At 48.8% G+C, this 19,383-nt stretch overlaps 1 protein-coding gene and 1 long non-coding RNA gene across 9 annotated transcripts in view; one reads left to right on the top strand and one right to left on the bottom strand.

The window, feature by feature from the left end:
* The window catches only part of LOC145964277 (transducin-like enhancer protein 4), a 66,463-nt gene extending 64,738 nt beyond the window's left edge, over positions 1-1,725 (bottom strand). For 5 of the 8 annotated variants that reach the window (XR_014436403.1, XM_083086866.1, XM_083086859.1 and 2 more), the window contains exon 1: positions 579-1,725. Coding sequence is in view for 6 of the 8 variants with exons in the window: in XM_083086866.1 (XP_082942992.1) it covers positions 579-638 (60 nt within the window). In the remaining 2 variants the exon portion in view is untranslated. The remainder of the gene's footprint in view (positions 1-578) is intronic. The other 3 variants (XM_083086928.1, XM_083086878.1, XM_083086901.1) reach the window with 2 other exon arrangements.
* Positions 1,726-3,119: 1,394 nt separating this feature from the next.
* Positions 3,120-19,117, top strand: LOC145964328 (uncharacterized). Its single transcript, XR_014436417.1, has 3 exons — positions 3,120-3,823; positions 10,643-11,364; positions 11,654-19,117. It is a non-coding gene; the product is annotated as an uncharacterized LOC145964328 (long non-coding RNA).
* The last annotated feature ends 266 nt before the right edge of the window (positions 19,118-19,383 follow it).

The raw sequence follows: 19,383 nt of genomic DNA, 5'->3' as shown, positions 1-19,383 counted from the left end.
AGTAAAAGAAACCGACAATTTACGAGATCGGAATAACCTGCGTCAGAAACGCGGCGCGCGATCAAGGACGAGGTTAAACAGGGTTAACAGCGATGTAAATTACCAACGTAAATCAGATCGTCGCGCTCGCGCGACGCTGCCGCGCCGGCGCGACGCGGCGGTACATTAAATATGCAACGTGCTGTAAAATAAACCGGAGCAGCGGTCGCGAAAAAAAAAAAAAGAAAACTAAAGAGAAAGAATGCGGAACGAGCGAAACGTTCGATGAGTTTAAGTCGCTATAAATCGAAGCGAACGATTCGTCCTCGAGATACGATCGCGAATCGCTCCGTCAAATATCCGCCTCGTTACCGCTACATCATCGGAGAGAGCATTTCGAGGGAAAGAGAGGGAGATAGCGTTGCAACATAATTTATTCGATCTGAGAATTTACGTCGATTAAATTCGATAGCTATTTAATGGTTACGCACACACAACTGCGGTTACGCAGTTTATCCGCCGAATGCCATTGTTGATACCGGCGAATAAATAAACAGGTTATTATTATTGTTATTGATAATTGAGCAATCACTACTCACCGGATGCCTGGCAGCGGCGGCGGCCACGGCGGCTGCGTTGATTCCGGCGCTAGGATACATCCTTCCTGCGTGATTTCCCGCTTTAGCGAGGAAACAACTTTTATATATATATATATATATATATATATATCACACACACATATACACTGCGGCGATGTGCGCCCACTTTTTTAAAGCGCGCGAAAACACGTCATGTCACGCGATACACTATTTCTCGACGAGTACGTATATGACACTCCTCTCAACGATAACAATAACAAACAACACAACCAGCAACAACCGATAACGGAAAAAACGCCGACAACGGGAAAGACTATTAGAATTATAGCCGGGGGATCCCGCGACCGCTACGATGGACACTCTCGGCGATGACGTGTCGTCCCGTGACGTGCGTTCGTAAACGTGATCCGCAGCACCCTGTTTCCTCGCCGAAAATCCATCGGCGGTCTCCGATTCATTCGTCACTACCGTCCCATCGGTGCGCGGCTGTCTCGACGCGGATGATCGTCGTCGGATTTCTCCCGGGTCGCCGGGAGGCCGTTGCGTTCATTCGGAGAGTCACGCGCGACGCGCACAAGGATCAACGATCCCGTCGACGGCCGTCGCGTCTCTTCGCCAGCGACGCGCGGCGTGCCCTTTTTTTTCGGTCGGTAAGGCAGGAAAAATTGCGCCCGCCGCGGCCGCCGTCGCGCGTTGGCGTACCTCTCGCGCCGAAAAAACACCGGCCGAGATTATTTTCTACCGCACACCCTCCCCTCCGCCGCCGACGAACACGTTCCTCAATTTATCGCGATCTATATTTACTCGAAACTCGCAGCCTCCTCTCGATGGCGTCGCGAATAACACTGGATACGTCGCACTGGCACGCTGTACACACTCGATTGTTTACTCGAAACGCGAGACGGGGCGCGCGCGCGCGCGCGCAGATGTTTTCGAGTCACTCCGAAAAGAAGCAACACTCGCGTGCGTTTAAGAACGTTCCTCTCTCGACGAAATTACGACGCCGGGTCGATCCCCCTGGCGAGAGTGTCGAGCGACAACGCGTCAAGTTGGCCGAGCGTCGCGAACGAACCTGTCGCGATAACGGCTACGAAGCGACTGGCGAACAAGCGATAGGGGGGAGAGATCGCGAGATCCCCCACCACTCTCTTCCCGCCGCGCCGGCTCCCTCTCCGCCGCTCCACCCCCCTGCTCCTCTCCCTCCGTCATCCTTCGCCCCTCGCTCGCGGCCCCGCTACTCCGCGTTTAAAGCCGCCAAGCATCCCCCTCGAATGTCTCTCGTCTCCTCCACGCTCGTATTAACCGGCGCGATAGCTCCTTCGCAATTAAGTCGCGTTACGTAAGGATCTTGAAAAGGCGAGCACGAAAATCACGGCTCGTTAAAACGTTGCTCTACGTGTTCCTCTTACCAAATCCATCTCTCTTTCTCGCGCGCTCTCTTCTCTCTCTCTCTCTCTCTCTTATTCGTCACTACTATTGTTATGCGCGCTCGATGCGTTTTATCGAGCTTCGCAACGAGATACGTCCGTCATGATTTTTGATCGTCTACGCACGCCTTTACGATCGTCTTTACGCGTCGCTCGCTCACCCACGATGAATGGCAATTCCGGCAAAATGGAAATTATATCGTCATTAAGCGGCCTAGCGTTCCGATTTGATCGTTTCGCTGACCGACATTCGCGGCGGCGGCACTTTGACTTTACGCAACGCAACGCGCTCCCGATTTGTCTGTTCCGCGAATGTATACATAAAAAAGTGACTCGACGTTCTCTCTCTCTCTCTCTCGCACATCGGCAGTTTATCGACGTTGATTACCGTCCGTTTTTTTCCATTACGCCGGAGGCATTATCGCCTCGATACCGACAGTGACGACAACGTCCAACAGCAAAATTGCGTGCAAATAATATTTGCGCTCGGTCGTCTTTGGAATCTGAACAATTTAGCATATCAATTTCAAGAGAGAGAGAGAGAGACGGACTAAAAACTTGCAGCTCGCCGCGTCATTATTCGCGCAGATACGAGTACTTTGGTCGTGCTCCGACTCTGGTTGAAATTTTTGCGAGTCTCGAGCGTAGAAACGCCGGTCCATCGGATACCGAAAAGTTTTCGGTCGTTGACGAATACGACGCGACGGACGTATAAAACGAGGATGGACCGCGAGAGAGAGAGAGAGAGAGAGAGAGAAAGCGGTATGCCGGACATACGCGTCGGTATTAGTCGTTCCTCCGGGTTCGCTACGGCGTGTGCAAACAAATCGAAAGTTTTTCGCAAAATGGCCGTCACCGGGCTGACACGGATGTCCGCGTAAACTCCCTCTCCCCCCCTCCCCCCGTCCTTGCCTTTCCGCCTCGCTTTTCCCCGCGCCTCGTTTCCCCGCTTGTCGACCGACTGCCTCTCTCGCCACTCGTGATTTCCCTCACTTCCCACACTACCACAAATATGGCGCCTCCACCCGTTTTCCCAACCCCTATACAACATAGCTGCATAAAGCGACAGAGCGAGAGAGAGAGAGAGAGAGAGGGGGGGAGAGGAGAGGATACACGTACATACGTCCGTACGTGCTCCCGCACACCCGTATACGGAGTATACACGCGAGAGATATACCTACACGCGTTGTCGTTGGCGCGTATGCGTTTGTGTACGCGAGTGTATAGCGAGTACCATCCTGTACGCGCGATTGTGTGTGCTAAGGGGGTGCCCCTATGTGAATATCGCGCGGCACACAGTCCCAAGCAGTTTCCTACTTGATTGCCGCTATCGTCCGCTCGCCTCGTAAAGGCGCTTACTCCACGCGGACCGCGCCGCGCACCTCGACCAATCCACGCCGCTCCAGCCGACACTTGGCCAATCGCGGCGCGTCTGGCGCAGCCGATCGACTCGACGACGGCAAAGAGTCGAATGAAAACGCGACCTCGGCCAATGGCGCGGTGACTTTTTCAGATGACGCGCGGTCGTTGCGTCCGCGCGGATCGTTCGCTCGCTCGCCCCCGAGCCTCGCGAGAACGTACCTATACTGAATAAAGGTGCTACGCGAAGCCGCAGCGAAACATGAAAAATAGGGGGCCACACGAGGAAAAACACGGACCCGAGAGAGGAAGGAGGAGGAGGAGGTTGAGGGCGCTGTAGATGGATCCTACGAACCGAGACACCGAAGGCTGGGTGCAGTCGGGGTTGCGTGGGATGAGTCGGGAAAGGAGGCCGGGAGGACGACTAGAGTATAGAGGCCGAGGATGAGAATGGAAAAGGTAACATAACGAAACGTCGATCCCATTATCTCGAGTTCTCCTTCTCTCTCTTTCTCTCTCGCGACCGTGCAACGCAACCCACTTTCGACCCTTAATCCAAAGGAGGATTAGAAAAGCCCATTGTCATGCTTCGCGGGACGCGGGATAGGTAATACGCGTACGCGTATGCGCGACGTTTCATCCCCCTTTTGCCTCTGGCGTAAAAGGCGAGAAAGGGCGAGAGAAAGTACGATAGAGAGAGAGAGAAGGAGACGGATGGATAGAGATTCCCCTAATGAAATATAATAAATACGCGGTGAAGCGCGCACGCGCGCATACGTCACGATCGCGGTTCCGTTTATCGCGAGGACCGTACGCGCTTTTTGCGCGATTCATCGCGGTACGCGCCGCCGGGCGAGTCTGTAAATCCCCTCGCTTCTACAATCGCGCGCTCTTTCGTACCGTCAGCTCTTTATCTTGTTTTCACGGGGCGAGAAGGAATATAAGGCAGTGCCGCGGAGTGTTGGCGAAGCTGTCGGTCGCGCTTGGTCGGTTGCGGTTTACGCGAAGCTGTCTCGCCTCGCCTCGCCCTACCTCACCCCACCTCGCCAGCCCGGCGGTTTGCGTGTTCGCTCGCAACGTGGATACCTCTACGTGTCCTCGACGCCGCTCTCCTCGGCCCGGCTCGGCTTCGGTGCTCACCGAACGGCCGCGAGAGAATTGGAAGGAAGGAAACGCGAGGAGAGAGCATAGAGCTCGGCGCTCGGGACGCGAGAGAGAGAGAGAGAGAATGACAGAGACGTAGGAATGCGAGCGGTGCGAGAGGGAGAGCGCGATATAGCGCGAAAAGCGCCGACGAGCGAGACGCCGCGTCGTGCCGTGCCGGCAGGCGGCTTCGAACCGGTCGCTGCGGTTGCCGCGGTTAACCGCGCCGGTGCTCTCAACCCGCGGCGACCGCGACGGTCACAGAGCCGCTGTACCGGCTTCCTCCGCGCGTATCCCTTTTCGAAGCGGCCCGATAGATTCGCTAAATTACGTTTATGACGACAATTCCCTCGACGAGTTCGCTTTACACGCGCGCGAAAACGTCGGATTCGCGTAAAAAACCGGATAATTTCTTCGCTCTCGAGTTTCGTATCTCGCTCCTCTTCGGAGATGATAATTCGTGACGCGTATCGGAGAACGTAATCGTCCGCCGAGCAACCATCATCGCTTACTATTATACGCGCGGCACGAATGTTACTTTAATTAATCGTTATCGGCCGAGAGCCTCTTGGCGATCAGCGCCTGTTTTATTCGTCCCGGAAGAGAGGAAAGGAGATGGGGCGAAGCGACTCGAAGAAGGCCCGCGAGACGACTTGCGCGCGAGAGCGAGACCTACGGGTCTTGCCAACGCGGAGATTTGCGAGGATGACGAGGCGTTCCGCGAGAGCACTCTCGTTAATATTTTTGCTCCGGGACGTCGGCGAGAGAAGGCCATATGTACGCGCGCTCACACACGGCTGGATTGAAAATAACTAAATGTCGAATCACCATCGCTACTAACCGCGCTCACGCACACGGAGCTTAATGGAATGTGGAATTTTATTGCTCGGACACTTTTCCATTATGCAAATGTACCAAACGACTGCTTCTCTCCGCGATACACATCGAGGAATCAATTTTAATTATCGTCGCAACGGAATAATTAACAGATCGCGTATGCCGATATAAAAAAAATTAACGTAATGATCGATGAATGATTACCGTATATTAATTGATTGCCGAAATTATCCACGCTGAAAAAATTTGCGACGCGTTTCCGTTGCAATCTTTTTCTCGAAATGGCAAGATGGTTTGTCCAATATGTCAAAATTTAAATATACTCTCGTCCCTCTTGTCGCGCGAGATTGTCAAAGCTACGTTATTATCCCTAATCGAATTGTCGAGCGATTCTCGCCGATCGAGTGGCGTCAACACGGTTGATAAAAGCGGGCAACCTTTGATTAATACCCGCGCTAATCGCAAAAAAGTGGAGGAGACGGGTCGACAACGGTGGCGTTATTGGGGAAATATTAGATTTCGCGTGTATACGAATGTGTATATGTGTCTCGAAGCTGCGACTCTAGCTGCGGCTGACAAATGCCTTCCGCGATTCTGGCAGCGCGGTGTACCGTTATCCAAATTACAAATAACACACCGCCGTTGACGTTTTATCCAACGCCCGAAGACAAATTGCAGCCAACGTGGGACGGCCGAGCTCGAGATTATCCCCCCTCTCACCGCTGTTTCCCCCCGGCCGCCACCGCGCATCTTCCAACTACTCTTCGTGGGGTAACCGCGTGTCGTGGACTCGGTTAATACCGGTAGTTGCTCGGCCCCTTGGTCGGCACACGGAATTAACACGGCAAAGTGTATTTATGGATCAGGCCCGACCAGATATCCCGAGGAAGCGCAGGCAGATCGTTCCATCTCTCTCCCTCTCTCTCTCACGTTCTCGCTCTTTTCCCTCCGTCTGTTCGCCTCGCCTCGTCGATGTTTCTTTTTCCTCCTCCGTGGTGGAGGATTAATTAATGAGACTGGACAAGCCAGGCATTATTACCTGCTTTACAGCGCGCGGCGCACTGGCGTGGGAACGTCTCTTCTTTACTCGATTACCTCAAGAAGCGGCGAAATTTGCCGAGCAAACTTGGCCCATTAATTTTCATTCTCGATCGAGGCCATAATGGTTGACGTAATAGGACTTTGGACGTCCAATATGATCCAATGAGCTATCGATCGCGTTTTTATTTCGTCTCCCGCGACGCGAAATTCAATACGTAGACGGAAGGTTGCTTGCCGATGCAAACGTCGTGCACTTTGCAACGCGACGCGCCGGGAATGCATTTTACATCGGCGAGGCAAGGACGGCTACCTTGGACACGAGTTTGTTCTCTCGGTAATGATTTCTCGTCGTTCGTCGCGTCCTTTGTTTAGCCGAGTATGGCGCGGAGCGGGCAACGCCGAGGGCGCGATAATCAAATAACATCGCCCTTGTGCCCGACGCCATTGGCCTACATCCCACCGCATACAGGACGTGATACACGTGTACTCGCAGCGTGTAACGCATGCTCGAATATAGTGGTCTCTCAGTGTGCATCGCCGGTGTGCATTTGCCATGCACTCGCAGAGAGAGAGAGAGAGAGAGAGAGAGAGAGAGAGAGAGAGAGAGAGCCGCGTACCACGCGTAATGCACATTTGTAAAGCTACACGCGCAACCGCGACTAGACATTTTTCACCGCACCGAGTAACTTCTTTAATTGAAACCTTTTGTAGAGGAACAAAATGTATCCTCGGTAACTGTATAAAAAAAAGAAAGAGAGCAAGGGGGAAAAATAGCAGGGAAAAAGAAAAATTCGCCGTCGTTTCAACTTTAATAGCGGCAGGAAGAAGGAATTACAGAGCGCGATATTAATGTCAGCGCGAAAAAAAGCATCATTATAGCCGCGACTGAGGCGCCCGTGGCTAAACACGTAATAGAACGCGTTTAAATTGGAGCGAAACTTAATTAATTAAAATGGACGCGGCTTGACTTAAAATTCGATTTTAGGTCAGCCGCGAAAGATTAAATTAACTAACGAGATATTATTGCCTTGAGATAATTTAAGATTCTCCGCAAAAATACTGTTAGATCGAGTTCACTGTACATTGTTAAACAGTGGCAACCGATTTTCCGTAGGATACTTTTTTAATTTCTAACATTGATGTCGATGTGTAATGCTCTGATTATCTCCGGATATTTATATCTCCGAAATATCGAGCTATTCCTGAAAACTTATGTTTACATACAGGTTTATCGAATTTAAGATATTTTTACACAAACATATGTGGGAAAACTTGTCGACTAGGGAACTCCATACATCCTGAAAACTTCAATGTACGCGGAAAGCTAAGCGTCACCAGAGAGGAAGTCTGGTTTCTCGCGCAGAAAACGAATGGGCAGTCGCGTCGTTTATATACACACTCGAGTCGAGAGAAACGAGCGGGCACGACGAGGACGACGACGACGACGACAACGACGAATACGACGACGTGGTGACGGCAAAGAGGGCGATTTCGTCACGGCAGTCACGATCGTCACGGTCGTCGCGCTGCGGCTGAACGAAGCAGAGGAAGGGAGTCGAACGACTAACAGAATTATACCCGGAGACCATGGAAGGTTTTTAACGGTCGATTTGCCGCGTAGCTCTCCCGTGTGGGTCGCCACGCCGCTGCCGTATCCTCTCCGACTCTTCAGCAGCAGCTAAGGGCGACGGCGACAGCGCGACGCTCACCCCGCAGCCAGTTAGTGCCCTTAAACCGCCCTTACCCTAGTGCCGTTCGACGTTTCGTCACGCCAACGGGGGGTCAAAACTGGCCGCAGATGTCGGCTATAAACCTTCGCGTACGGACACGACTCGATGCTCCACCGAACGTCCCCTTGTACGTGTAGCTTCCTCTCTCTCTCTCTTTCTTTTTCTCTATCCATCTATCATCTCCTCATCTCTTTCGCCCTGCCCTTTACACACAACGTCGTGTCGTTTCGCTATTGTATCTTCCGCCGAATACACGCCCTTAAATAAATCCATCCACGAACCCGTTGCATCGCCAGGACCCCTGCCTCCGTTGCCCTTTGTTGTCTCCGTTACTGTTGTTATCGAGATTAGGCTCGCGTTCCACGCGCATCGTCCGGTCCGGCGACCTGCCCTGCAATCATCCCCCTCGAGCTGCTTTTTTATCGACCGATGGAGATTTCGATTTCGAGAAATCTCGCCCACCGATCTCGCGACGCGACAAAGTCATATTCGCATCGAATTAATCGTATAACGCATTTTGGCGGATTCGACGCGTAATATATGCGTTTACGAGCGCTTTAATACGCTCAAGAGACGACCAACTGCGATCGGATGCGACGGCGACGGCGACGATGCGGCAGCCGTGACACGCTTCGAGAGATTCCAGCGCGATCTTTAACGACGAGGCGCGGCGGATCGTTAACAATCGCTCGTCGACGTTTAATTAACCGAGGCTTGCGATTACGGGCCGCGCTCGCTCGCAACCAGAGTCCCGCGGCGCAATCGCAATCGCGACTGTAACGACCCATGCCGAAGGGGGAAACCGTAAAAGGCCGGCGAGGCAATGACGAGAATCATCGCTTCTTCTCCGTCGTTCCTCCATCCCCGTTCCATTCCGTTCGCGCTCGTTGCTCGCTCGTCCTTCTTCTGATTTCCTGTCCCCCTCCCCCTCCCCCTCCGCCGCCAGCCGCGGCACTTTCGTGCGGCGCGCGTTGCACGCACGCACGAAGCGAATCGGCGAATTACAACGATTGAAATTCAATTCCGCGCGCGGCCGAGCGGCTAATTAGACGCAATTGAGGCGGCGACGGCGGTGGCGAATAGACGACTTGCCATTGGTATGCGAAGACTCCGAGTTTATCCCAGAGATGTTACAGCTTGTGATTACCGACGAAAGAGAAAGAGAGAGAGGGAGAGCCAACAGCGATGCCAAAAACGCCACAAGTTATCTCGTCAAACGAGATGCGTGAATATAATATGACTTATCCGAGAGTACGAATTATATACAGTCCCGGGAGTACGTAATCCGCTTTTGCGACTCGAATTCGGGAGACATACTCCTTCGATCCGTGTATACGAGGTCGTAAGCCGGTCAAAAGCCGTGAGGCGTGAGGCACGAGACGATTAATGTAATCGGGCATGCGTGACGAATAATTATTCGTTCGAGAGCTGCATCGTTCGGGCCAGTCTGCCGGTATTAACCGCTTATATCCGCCGTTACGACGTTGAAATCTCGTACGACGGTCGTTTATGGTTATTCTCATTAAACAGTCTGTATTCACCGATGTTATAACACGACGTTGCACACGGCGTACGCGCTGCAACGTATAAGCGCGTATATGCATAATTAAAAGTTCGAATAACGTTTGATATCGGTTACATGTTGATTAAAGTAGCGAGAGTGCTCGTAAAATCATGTTCGTGCTTCACGCAGATTCTTTAATCAAAATTCAAAGCCAAATAACCATGTATAGGTATTCATTATACAAAATAATTCGTTTAGATTGTATTTAATGACGCATATTTTAGTCGATATAAAGTACATTTTTTCGTTAATAAAAATTATTTTAAGACGAGGGAAATGTATGTGCATTGTTTTGTTGGATGTGTGTAATTTTTTTTTTATTCTTGCAGAAATATTCTTTACTTTCTCATGAGGTTTAAGCAACCGACGTTGGCAATTAGCACTTATAAAATCGCAAACGAGGGTCTCTGTACGCGACAGCCGGCGGTCCCTCTTCGAACGGTCTCGTATTTACGCAGTAAACAAATCGCCCCGATCGGGGGACCGTGAATGCCGCGTCATCGAGCATCGGTCTTCCCCCTTCATCCTCTCTCGAACTATCGACTTCACTTTATGCGGTTCGACGTTTCGTTAGCAACGCGATTCCAGCTCGTCCCCTCCCTCTTCTTCTAGCACGCTCTTACTTTGCCCCGATGATTTTCCGCCCCCTCTTTTTTTCCCCGATTAACCATCGTACCGTCTATTGCGTTATTATTATCCCGATCCACGTCGTGGCGTCATTATTATCCACAAGAGCGCCGGTGGTTGTCCATAATCATCGCATCGGCGACGGCCGGTGACTTAATAACAACCCACTACGTTAGCGTAATGGGCGCTGCCGACTAACGTATGAGCCTGCTAATTTACCGCTTTTTTCCCAAGTCCTTTCTCCACCTGTTCTCCCTTTCTCTCTCTCTTTTGTCGACCGTCTATTTACTATTATCTTTTAACGGATTGTTCGAAGTGCGCTTTACTTCCTTACAGGACGATGGGGTTCCTCAAAGGCTCAACAGACCCTCGCCAAGTTGAAACAAGTGTTGCGTCACATGGTCGGGATAACGTGTCACCTGTTCAACCGCAAGAAGAAGGGCCATTTCGCCGTAGGGATTTTTTCATCGGACGATATATCGACCCGAAAGTCCGGCAATTTTCGCAAACGTTATTGTATCGCAAGATGACGACGAGTAAAACGAAGAATTATTTGTAAATTATAAATTTGTTTAAAGCTGCGCTAAACAAACATCCATAGCATTCTTATGAAGTGACGAGGACTGTTTAACGCGCTATTGACTTTCTACGGAAGACTACAACCGCTTGCTTGTCAGTGGCACTTTCGCTCCACGATAACGATCGGAAAACGTCCGCTCTCGTCGCGACAATGGCTTGTCTTTCGGAATAATAATACGGAGCTGGCGTAGGCATAGACTACGGACCGGCAAGTCCTTCGAGCGAGCATAATGGCCTATCCGGCGCACACTTGCACGCTTCGCCCATCTGCATATACGGGGGTGCGCCCCGTAAGAACGATCGTCGTTACCTCCTTCGAGCAGCGACGCGGCCGGCGTTCCAGTCAGAATGTACCGAGACAATGCGCCGTTTATCTTCGATCAAGAGAGGAGGAGGGAAGAGTGGCTCCGCTGATGCATAACGCGTTTCGATGTGGGAGCCGATAAATTACCGTTAAAACGCATCGCTCGAGAGCTTAGGTGCGATACTCTAAACGATTTCTCGAGAAATGCTGTTAACCGCGAGATTTTCATCGTTGCTCGTAAAGCACGCAATTCGGAAGGTCGATTATTTGTTTTTATATAAACGTCTTTTTGTTATAAACGATCGTTGAAGAAACGTAAATCCTTTGCAAAATCATGTTACAGTCGGTTCTTTCGAAAATGTTCCATCGAGTTAAAGATAATTTGACATGTGCGCAAGAATGAAAGAGAACAGCTCGACCGAGTCTCTTATTTCTCAAGGGTCATTCTCGGTTTCTGCCGCTAGGTATCCGTTGTCCGGTCGACCCGTCACGCGCGTGAGAGACGGAGACAGAGGGAAGAAGTAGCCGGAGCGGATGACAGTAAATAACGAGAGATCTTCGAGAAACTCTAGCCGCCAAGTTGGGGAGCGTACAGGCAATCGAGGATCGGAATCGAAATTCGATACCGGCGTATACACCCTCGCGTTTAGGAGCAGTTTTCAGGACGACGGCGTGAGAGAGGCGCAAGATCCGGGTTAACCGCAAGCAAGGAGAATGGCTCGCTCAATGGAAACGCAAGAGAGAGAGAGGGTAAGATTCTCTTCCACGTAATAACTATCATCTCGTAGCCGGAGGTACTCTCTTCCTTTAATTCGCGCCGCTTTCCGAGACACATCTCGACAGTCCCGGTATCGAGTTTACGCGATGAAATCACGTACGCGCGGCACGAACGCGAACGCACGTGTGTACCTATCGGAGCTAATAACAACACGCGCTCACAGCGCTCGTCGAGAATCACCTCCTAATTATAACTCGGCTACTAATGATCCGTGAAATTTAGTAAGTACAGAGCTGTGGCTCGTAACCTGGAAATTAAACGGTCCGCCGGTCAGGTCCGTTCGATTCCCGCCGCCGCCGGCGATCCGACCGAGCAATCGTTTTACACGACCGAGACTCGATATACCCCATTCCTCGCTCGCGGAGTTATTAGAGAAACGTCAAAGATGTGTATACACACTTGTACAAACATACACACATGTGCGCATATACGTGCACGTAGATACATACGTATATACGTATCGATACTCTCTCACCGAGCACGCGGTTATGTATTACATCCATTAAAGCCATATGCACGCGCGAAGGTACGCGCGCGGTGGCGAGGGCAAGTTTGTAGGTACCTGACGTTAATACGTTCCGCCTGGATCTGCATCTGCATAAGACAACACCGTGCGAGCGTGCAACGTGAAGCGAACGATCGGACGGCGGGATGGTGTGGGAGGGGAGGGAGGGAAGTTCCGACCGGTACTAATTATTTCGCCTCTCTGACACGATTGTTAGTCGTCCCTCTCGATATTACATCCTTCTCTCTCCCCTTTTTTCTCCTTTTCGCATTATCTCTTCTATAATTAATTTACTTATTAGCATAAATAATACTGTATCTCCTACGGTATTATTATTGCATTTACCCGCGCTTTATTACTCATCCTTGAATACATTTTTATGTATATTCGTTTAACAGTAAACCCGGTGTGAGAATACACACGCATCTGAGACTTTTTCCTCTCTCAATCAAGTTTCTCTCGTTTCTTATTTTCTATCGCCAATTATTTTATTTCGCTCTATTCTTTCTCGACACTTTTTTTTTCTCGTCTCATGCATCGACAGTAGAAGGGAAGGTTATTAACGAGATTTCGCGATAAACAAGCGCGATTCGATCAAAGTAACCATGTCACGCATGCACGCGCGTTCATATAAATACGGGTCTCCCCTCTCTTTCTCTCTCTCACTTTACGTGTTAAATTTTTCTCCGTGCAAAAATCAGCACGAATCGACCTCTATGCACGCCGCGTATCGCCCGGCCGCGCGTATATTAATGCTCGCGTATGCACCGCCGGGTGCAATGCGCTCGTTATCTGGCGCATAACACCGTCCGTCGCATGCAAATCGCGACGTGTGCACACGATGAAAGAGTGGGTCGTGTCGAGAAAAATATAGCGATCCGGGCAGGCCAGGTAGCTGATAAAATCGCGAGGCACGAGGCAGCGCGTAATCGCTTTCGCGGGAAATAATTAATGTCAACTTAAGTCTTACGTAAGGCGGTCGCGAGGAAATAAAGGTGCAACTTGACTCCTTCGGTCTCTATTTGCTAAATGTCTAAATTTTTTCTCCAACGAATCGCTCCTCTGCATCGCCGCGGGCATTTTTTCAGATTTTTTTCGTGACAATTTTTCACGGCGAATGTGCTACCATTATCGCTCTCTCGAGAGGCAAAGAGTGAAAAGTTCGCTTGCACGGAATCGAACTTATGTGAATTACGCGAATCTCGAGATGAACGTTCGCGCTCTCGCGACTCTGCCGTAATGGATTCCATGATAGTGATGGGCGGAACATTAAGAAGCGACTGGAAAAACGAAGCTACGAGCGAGAATAAGAAAAAGGTTCGGAGAAAGAGAGAGGTGGCGTATCTCGTGTCATCGTCTCGGTGGAAATGAATTTTTCATTTCGCGCTAAAGTCGCGAAACGGTTCGTGACTTAAAGGCGAAGATTAAAGGGCGCGGCGCCGAGCTTTTCTTCCACTCTCTGTCCCTCCCCTGCTTTTTTTCCTCGTCCAAGTGTAAGAGGGAAACGAGGGCGGTGCCCCGCTATTATTTTTCATTGCTAGCGCGCACACGATCCTTTTCCATTTCCCCTTTATTCCTTCCTTTTTTTCTCTTACCTCTCCGCCTCGATTTCCTACCTCGCTCGTCTCCTCTCCGTCCCTCGATGAGACGCCGCGAGTGTTTCCTTAAATTTGTATTACCAGCTCCGAGTTACGACGAATGAAGCTGCCATGGAAGAGGGATGCGATCCTCGTGGATTATTCAATTGGACCGCGCAATTTGTATCGCCTCGCTTTTCTAGGCCAACGCAATATCTTGCCGAGCATTATACCGACAATAAGTACGTCAGAAAATACAAGTATATCTGCAAATCGTATTTCGATATAATCTTTGCGAAATACGAGAGATAACGATTTTAATAAAAAAATACGAGCGCAAATTAAAATGGATATATTTTTCATTCGATAACGTTTGAAAAATTCGCCTCGAGTCGCAGCGTGATAAGAGATTTATCTACATCTCGTGAAATCTCAAGTGCAGATTGAAAATTCATTATTTTTCCTCCGCTAACGAATAACATGAAAAGGAATATCGCGGCGAAGTGAATGGAAATAAAAGCGAAATAAATATTCGGACAGAACAAAGGGATACGGTACTAATTGAAAAAGTCCGGCCTCCGCCGATCCTATCGAATTAAGGTCGTCGGGTTTGGATATCGGACCGTATCCATAACTACTAAATTACGGCGTTGTATTTCCTCCCCGGGAGATCCCTCGTCGTTGCACACGTCCTCTCGCCAGATGCCGTTCTCCCGATACCGTCTCTCTCTCTCTTTTCCCTCCCCATCTTTCCAGCGATGTTATTACTTATACCGCAGACCATCGACGACGGTTTATTTTGTCGACGACGTAAGAAGACGGCAATGACGACGACGGAAGACCAAAGGAGAAGAGGAAAGAGAGGGAAAAGGGAAGAGAGAGCACGAAAGATCTCTCGCTCTCTCTCTTCTTCTCGAGGGATTAGAGCGCGAATCAATATTGGGCAGCGAGGCGAGGTTTTTTGTCGGCGTTGAAAGAAATCCCCTACTTCCTCCCACTTGGAGTGGGCACCAGCACCGATTCTCGGAGAGTCGAGAGATAGGGTGAACGGTGGGGGAGAGTCATGCTCGCGGCGGATGAAGTGAAGAGGGTCGGTCGCGAAGCGCGACGGAAGGACGGAAGGATGCGCCGTCGCCACACAGCGGGACACGAAAACGGAGTTGCGCGCCGCGAAGGAAGGAAGTAAGAGGCGGCAGAAGGAGGAGGTGAAGAGCGAAGTAAGAGAACGAGGATTCCGTTCGAGCAACTTACCGGACTTGTACGTCCTCTCTCTCTCTCTCTCTTTCTCTCCACACTCGAGGATTTACAGATTACGCGCCGGTAGACCGAGCCCGCTCGAGCGCTCGAACGAGCGCGACGGCGGCGGCGGCGGCAGACGTCAAAGCGAGAGCGAGAGGGACGCCGGAATAGCGCGAAGAATCGTGGGAGCGACAAGGACGACCGAGGGTCCGAGTCCGCGTGGACTCGAACGATCGTCGAGCGCCTCCGCCAATCGGACGGCGCCGCTCGCGCTCGTCGGCCAATCCTCTGGCGATGCGAGCATTACGCGTTTATTATCAGGCGGCAAAAAGAAATGACTGTTTATAAATAATTAGAGAGGTTTTAATTAACCCTCGGGAAGCTCTCGGACCTCCGCTATCTGCCGGCAAGGCGAGACGAGGCGAAACGAGACGAGACGAGACGAGAGACGCGGCCTTTTAATCGCTCGTCCGGTTTCACTCTGACCGGATCGTTGCCGCCACCGATAACGAGACGAGGACCATGTTCGTCGCAGCCTCCTTTCTCGCGATGCAGTCTCGCGCGCGATCCGTGTTATATTTGTAAAACTAAACCGATGCTGGTGTAGGTATCGATCGTTAATGACAGCTATCGTTCTCGTTTGGCGATGCTTCGAAACACATCTTCAACTTTCTCTCTCTCTCTCTCTCTCTCCTCTTACAGGCATCGCGTATCTGCGTAAATATAATACTTAAAGTAACGATGCACGGCAGAGACGCTGCTGCAATTTCCGATAACCGATTTCTAAAGGCGCAACGGCGCGATATCTTCGCCAAATTCCTTTATTAAATATTCAGACGTGCGTAAGCTCCTGCCGATTTCGAGACCGTTCAATCGCTCCGGAAAATGTGCCGCGTTCTACGGAAGGGGAAATCAAAGCGGCGTCGAGAAGTTTTTACGATCGAATGCGCCGCTTTTCTTCCTCTCTCGCCACTTTCGGCACTTGCCTTGGTCCACTTCCCGTCGAACCCTTCGCCAACAAAAAGCTGCTCTGGCACTTCTTTTTACTCCTCGCACATATGTATAGAAAGCCATAAACCCTCCCATATATATATGTGTGTAGCTCGGAATTTATTATCGAGAATGGAAAGGTTTATCGAGCGAGATATAGCGAACAAATATGTAGATGATCATTGAATAGTTAGAATAGTGAAAAGTTGGGATATATCCTGCTTGCAAATATTATGATCTAACGTTTGAAAATTTTTCTATCGCATCTATCGGTCAAAATTTACCAAGTGAATATTTCAATCTGAATTGTTAAATAAATAAAACATTTCTTTATGATTTTTCGCCGAAAAGATTTCCTTGATATAAAATTTGACGAATCCTTAGATCTTTTATTTTTTATATACGGTGTAAATATTTTAATAATATTGCATTTGGCAACATCGAGCTATTGAATATATATAGAGTGGAACATTTCTATTTATTAACTTTGATTCGCAAGATGAAAAGGGAGCATTCGAGTCTAAAGATTTTCGTATTTGTCATGCGACGAATATTATTTCAGACGAGATACTCGTCGAATAAAGAGGCAGGAGGAGGAGTAAATCGCTCTGTTCCTCGATGATCCTTGGCGGGCGGCCAAGAAATTTGCTTCGCGGTTACACCGAAGAGAGAAGAATTATTTCTCACTCGGTAGAAACGTCAAATATATCGCCCTCGGCGACTCGACGTCGTCGTCGTCATCGACGACGACAGTCAGGACCGATGATGAGCGCGCACCGTACGAAATCGGTTTCCGGTCGAACGGTTCCGCGAAATGATTTATTGCGCCATGGAGCGTGACGAAACAGCTGAAACGAGCGGAGCGTGACCCGTGACGAACACTATATTACAGACACCGGTTGGATGAATCGTTGTCATCTCGCTAAGACGAGAAACGTTCCTTCGGGGGCATCCCAAAGTCGAATAGGAAAGAACGCATTCATTCGAGCGTGGAAAATGGAGTAATTACACGACGATGCTGTCGCGCGCGTATCATCGTACAAGTCGCCAATATCGCGATCTTGGAGATGAAGAACGAAACTCTGCCGCCCTCGTCTTATTCTCGCGACTTCGTAATGTCCGATCGCCGCCGATCGAACGATGCTGCTCGTCATCGTGCCGATCGTGTTCAGCTCGAGGAGCTAAAGATCCACTTACGAGCTCGAGAGCGAATTAATGGGCGTGTCGAATGCGCCAATCTCCTGATCGACTTGCTCCGACGATAAACGCAACCGGGATAATAATCGGGACGGTTTAATTATAATAACTGATTTCCCAGACGCGCGCCCCTTTCCTCCAACCAACTTTGTCCGTCTCTCACGTCTCGCCTCTTTCGTTTATTTATTCTTTCCGAGAAGGGACAAAGTACTTTTCTCTCCCCCGAGTTGTTCTAACGAGAGCAAGGAAATTTCTACCCTAAGGGCGGAATCTGACCCGTCTTCCCCGTATTTTCCGCTAGTTCGTATGTATATATATGCACATATACAGAAGGGAGGCGGAGACGATGGAAGTTCCTTGGGGGGTCATCGCGTCAGGGAAGATCCCTTAACCTCGACTGCGTCGCTGATTAAAGCATAAATGGCGGAGGGATATATGGGATGGTTGCCGAGCGTGAAAGAGAGAGAGAGATTTGTTTGGAGAAAGGGGAGCGAGAGTAGAAAAGAGAAGGAACGAAGAGGGAGAAAGGGAGAAAAAGAGAATAATGAAAGCAAATACAACGTGAAGGGATACCTAATTGTAAGTACATTATACCCTCGCCCTCGGCCCGGGCGAGATTATACAGCTACTTCTTTATTGCCCACGGTGGCGTCTTTTATCCGTAATCCCCGCCCCTCCTCTCCCGTCCCAGACTCATTTCGATTATAGTCAAGAAAAGATGCCTTCTGCGTTCCCGCGTCGGGAAAAAAAAACACCCTCTTCCGCCACTTCGCTATTGTAAATCGTCGGTTCTGAATATGTTCGGTCTGTAGATATTATGTTGCGTCCGATATTAATGTAGCGATATTGATGTATATATCGTAGCGACATTGGAATATATCGTAGAAAAAAGCGACTGTTACACGTATCGTTGCACAATAATTCCACGAAATTGTTCAATTTAATACACTTGTTATTTTTTTTCCTATCTCTCTCTGGGACCAATGACGAAATTGCTATCGGTCGTACATTACATCGGTCATATTGCGATAGGTTAATATGTATACATGAGACGATGTGTAAATTGTTTAGTCTCCGAGCAAACACGCCAGAGGATATCTATTATGAAACTATTTACGATTCCGATCGAGAACTTCGTTGACGTTTGTAGCGCTTGAGAAGAAATAATTTTAAATTTACTAATATTAAGCAATTCTATAGAATTGAGCAATTCTATAGAAATTGTACATTATAAAATTCTGCTATTCATCAAAAAATGTTCCATTTTTTTTAAATACAACTATAAGAATAAAAAACGATACTTTAGATAACTTTAAATAATAAAATTGTAGAACTAGTAACTAAGAGCAACAGAGCAATTTATTCTTACAAAATTTATAAAAAAATAAATATAATAGGAAGATTAAAATTTTTCCCGATGCTTATCAGTATATAAAAATTTGAATTTGCAGTAAAACAGATGTAGCAGTAAAACATACTGTATTCTGTATGCATGTATGTATACATCTGAAATAATTTTTGCAAATTTATTATCTCAAAAATATAAAATAAAAAGTAATTTAAATCACTTCCGAATACAATATGCAATGTTGGCAAAGTTGTAATATACATTCATCTGTAAAATGCAAATATGTACAGATTATAAAACGGTTTAAAGTAATTAATATTTTAAAAAATAATTATTGGACACAATTAAAAGAGTTTTTTTAATATATAATATACTTATAGGGACAACATTTAATCTGGGTGTGAGTTATAATTCCTCGACAATTTTATTAATACTTTAATAATGCCTAAAGTATTACAGTATTTATGAATTTCACATGATATAAAAATTGTCTGATATTTTTCTTGACATTGCAGACATTTAATCCTTATAAATCAATCATAAATATTGCACAATGCGCA

The sequence above is a fragment of the Camponotus vicinus genome, unplaced genomic scaffold (genome assembly GCF_025532165.1).
Source record: "Camponotus vicinus isolate PSW18456_S1 unplaced genomic scaffold, iyCamVici1.0 SCAF_1, whole genome shotgun sequence".
In the NCBI taxonomy this organism is placed as follows: domain Eukaryota; kingdom Metazoa; phylum Arthropoda; class Insecta; order Hymenoptera; family Formicidae; genus Camponotus; species Camponotus vicinus.
Note: the sequence above shows the minus strand (reverse complement) of the source record. Positions and strands in the feature narration are given on the sequence as shown.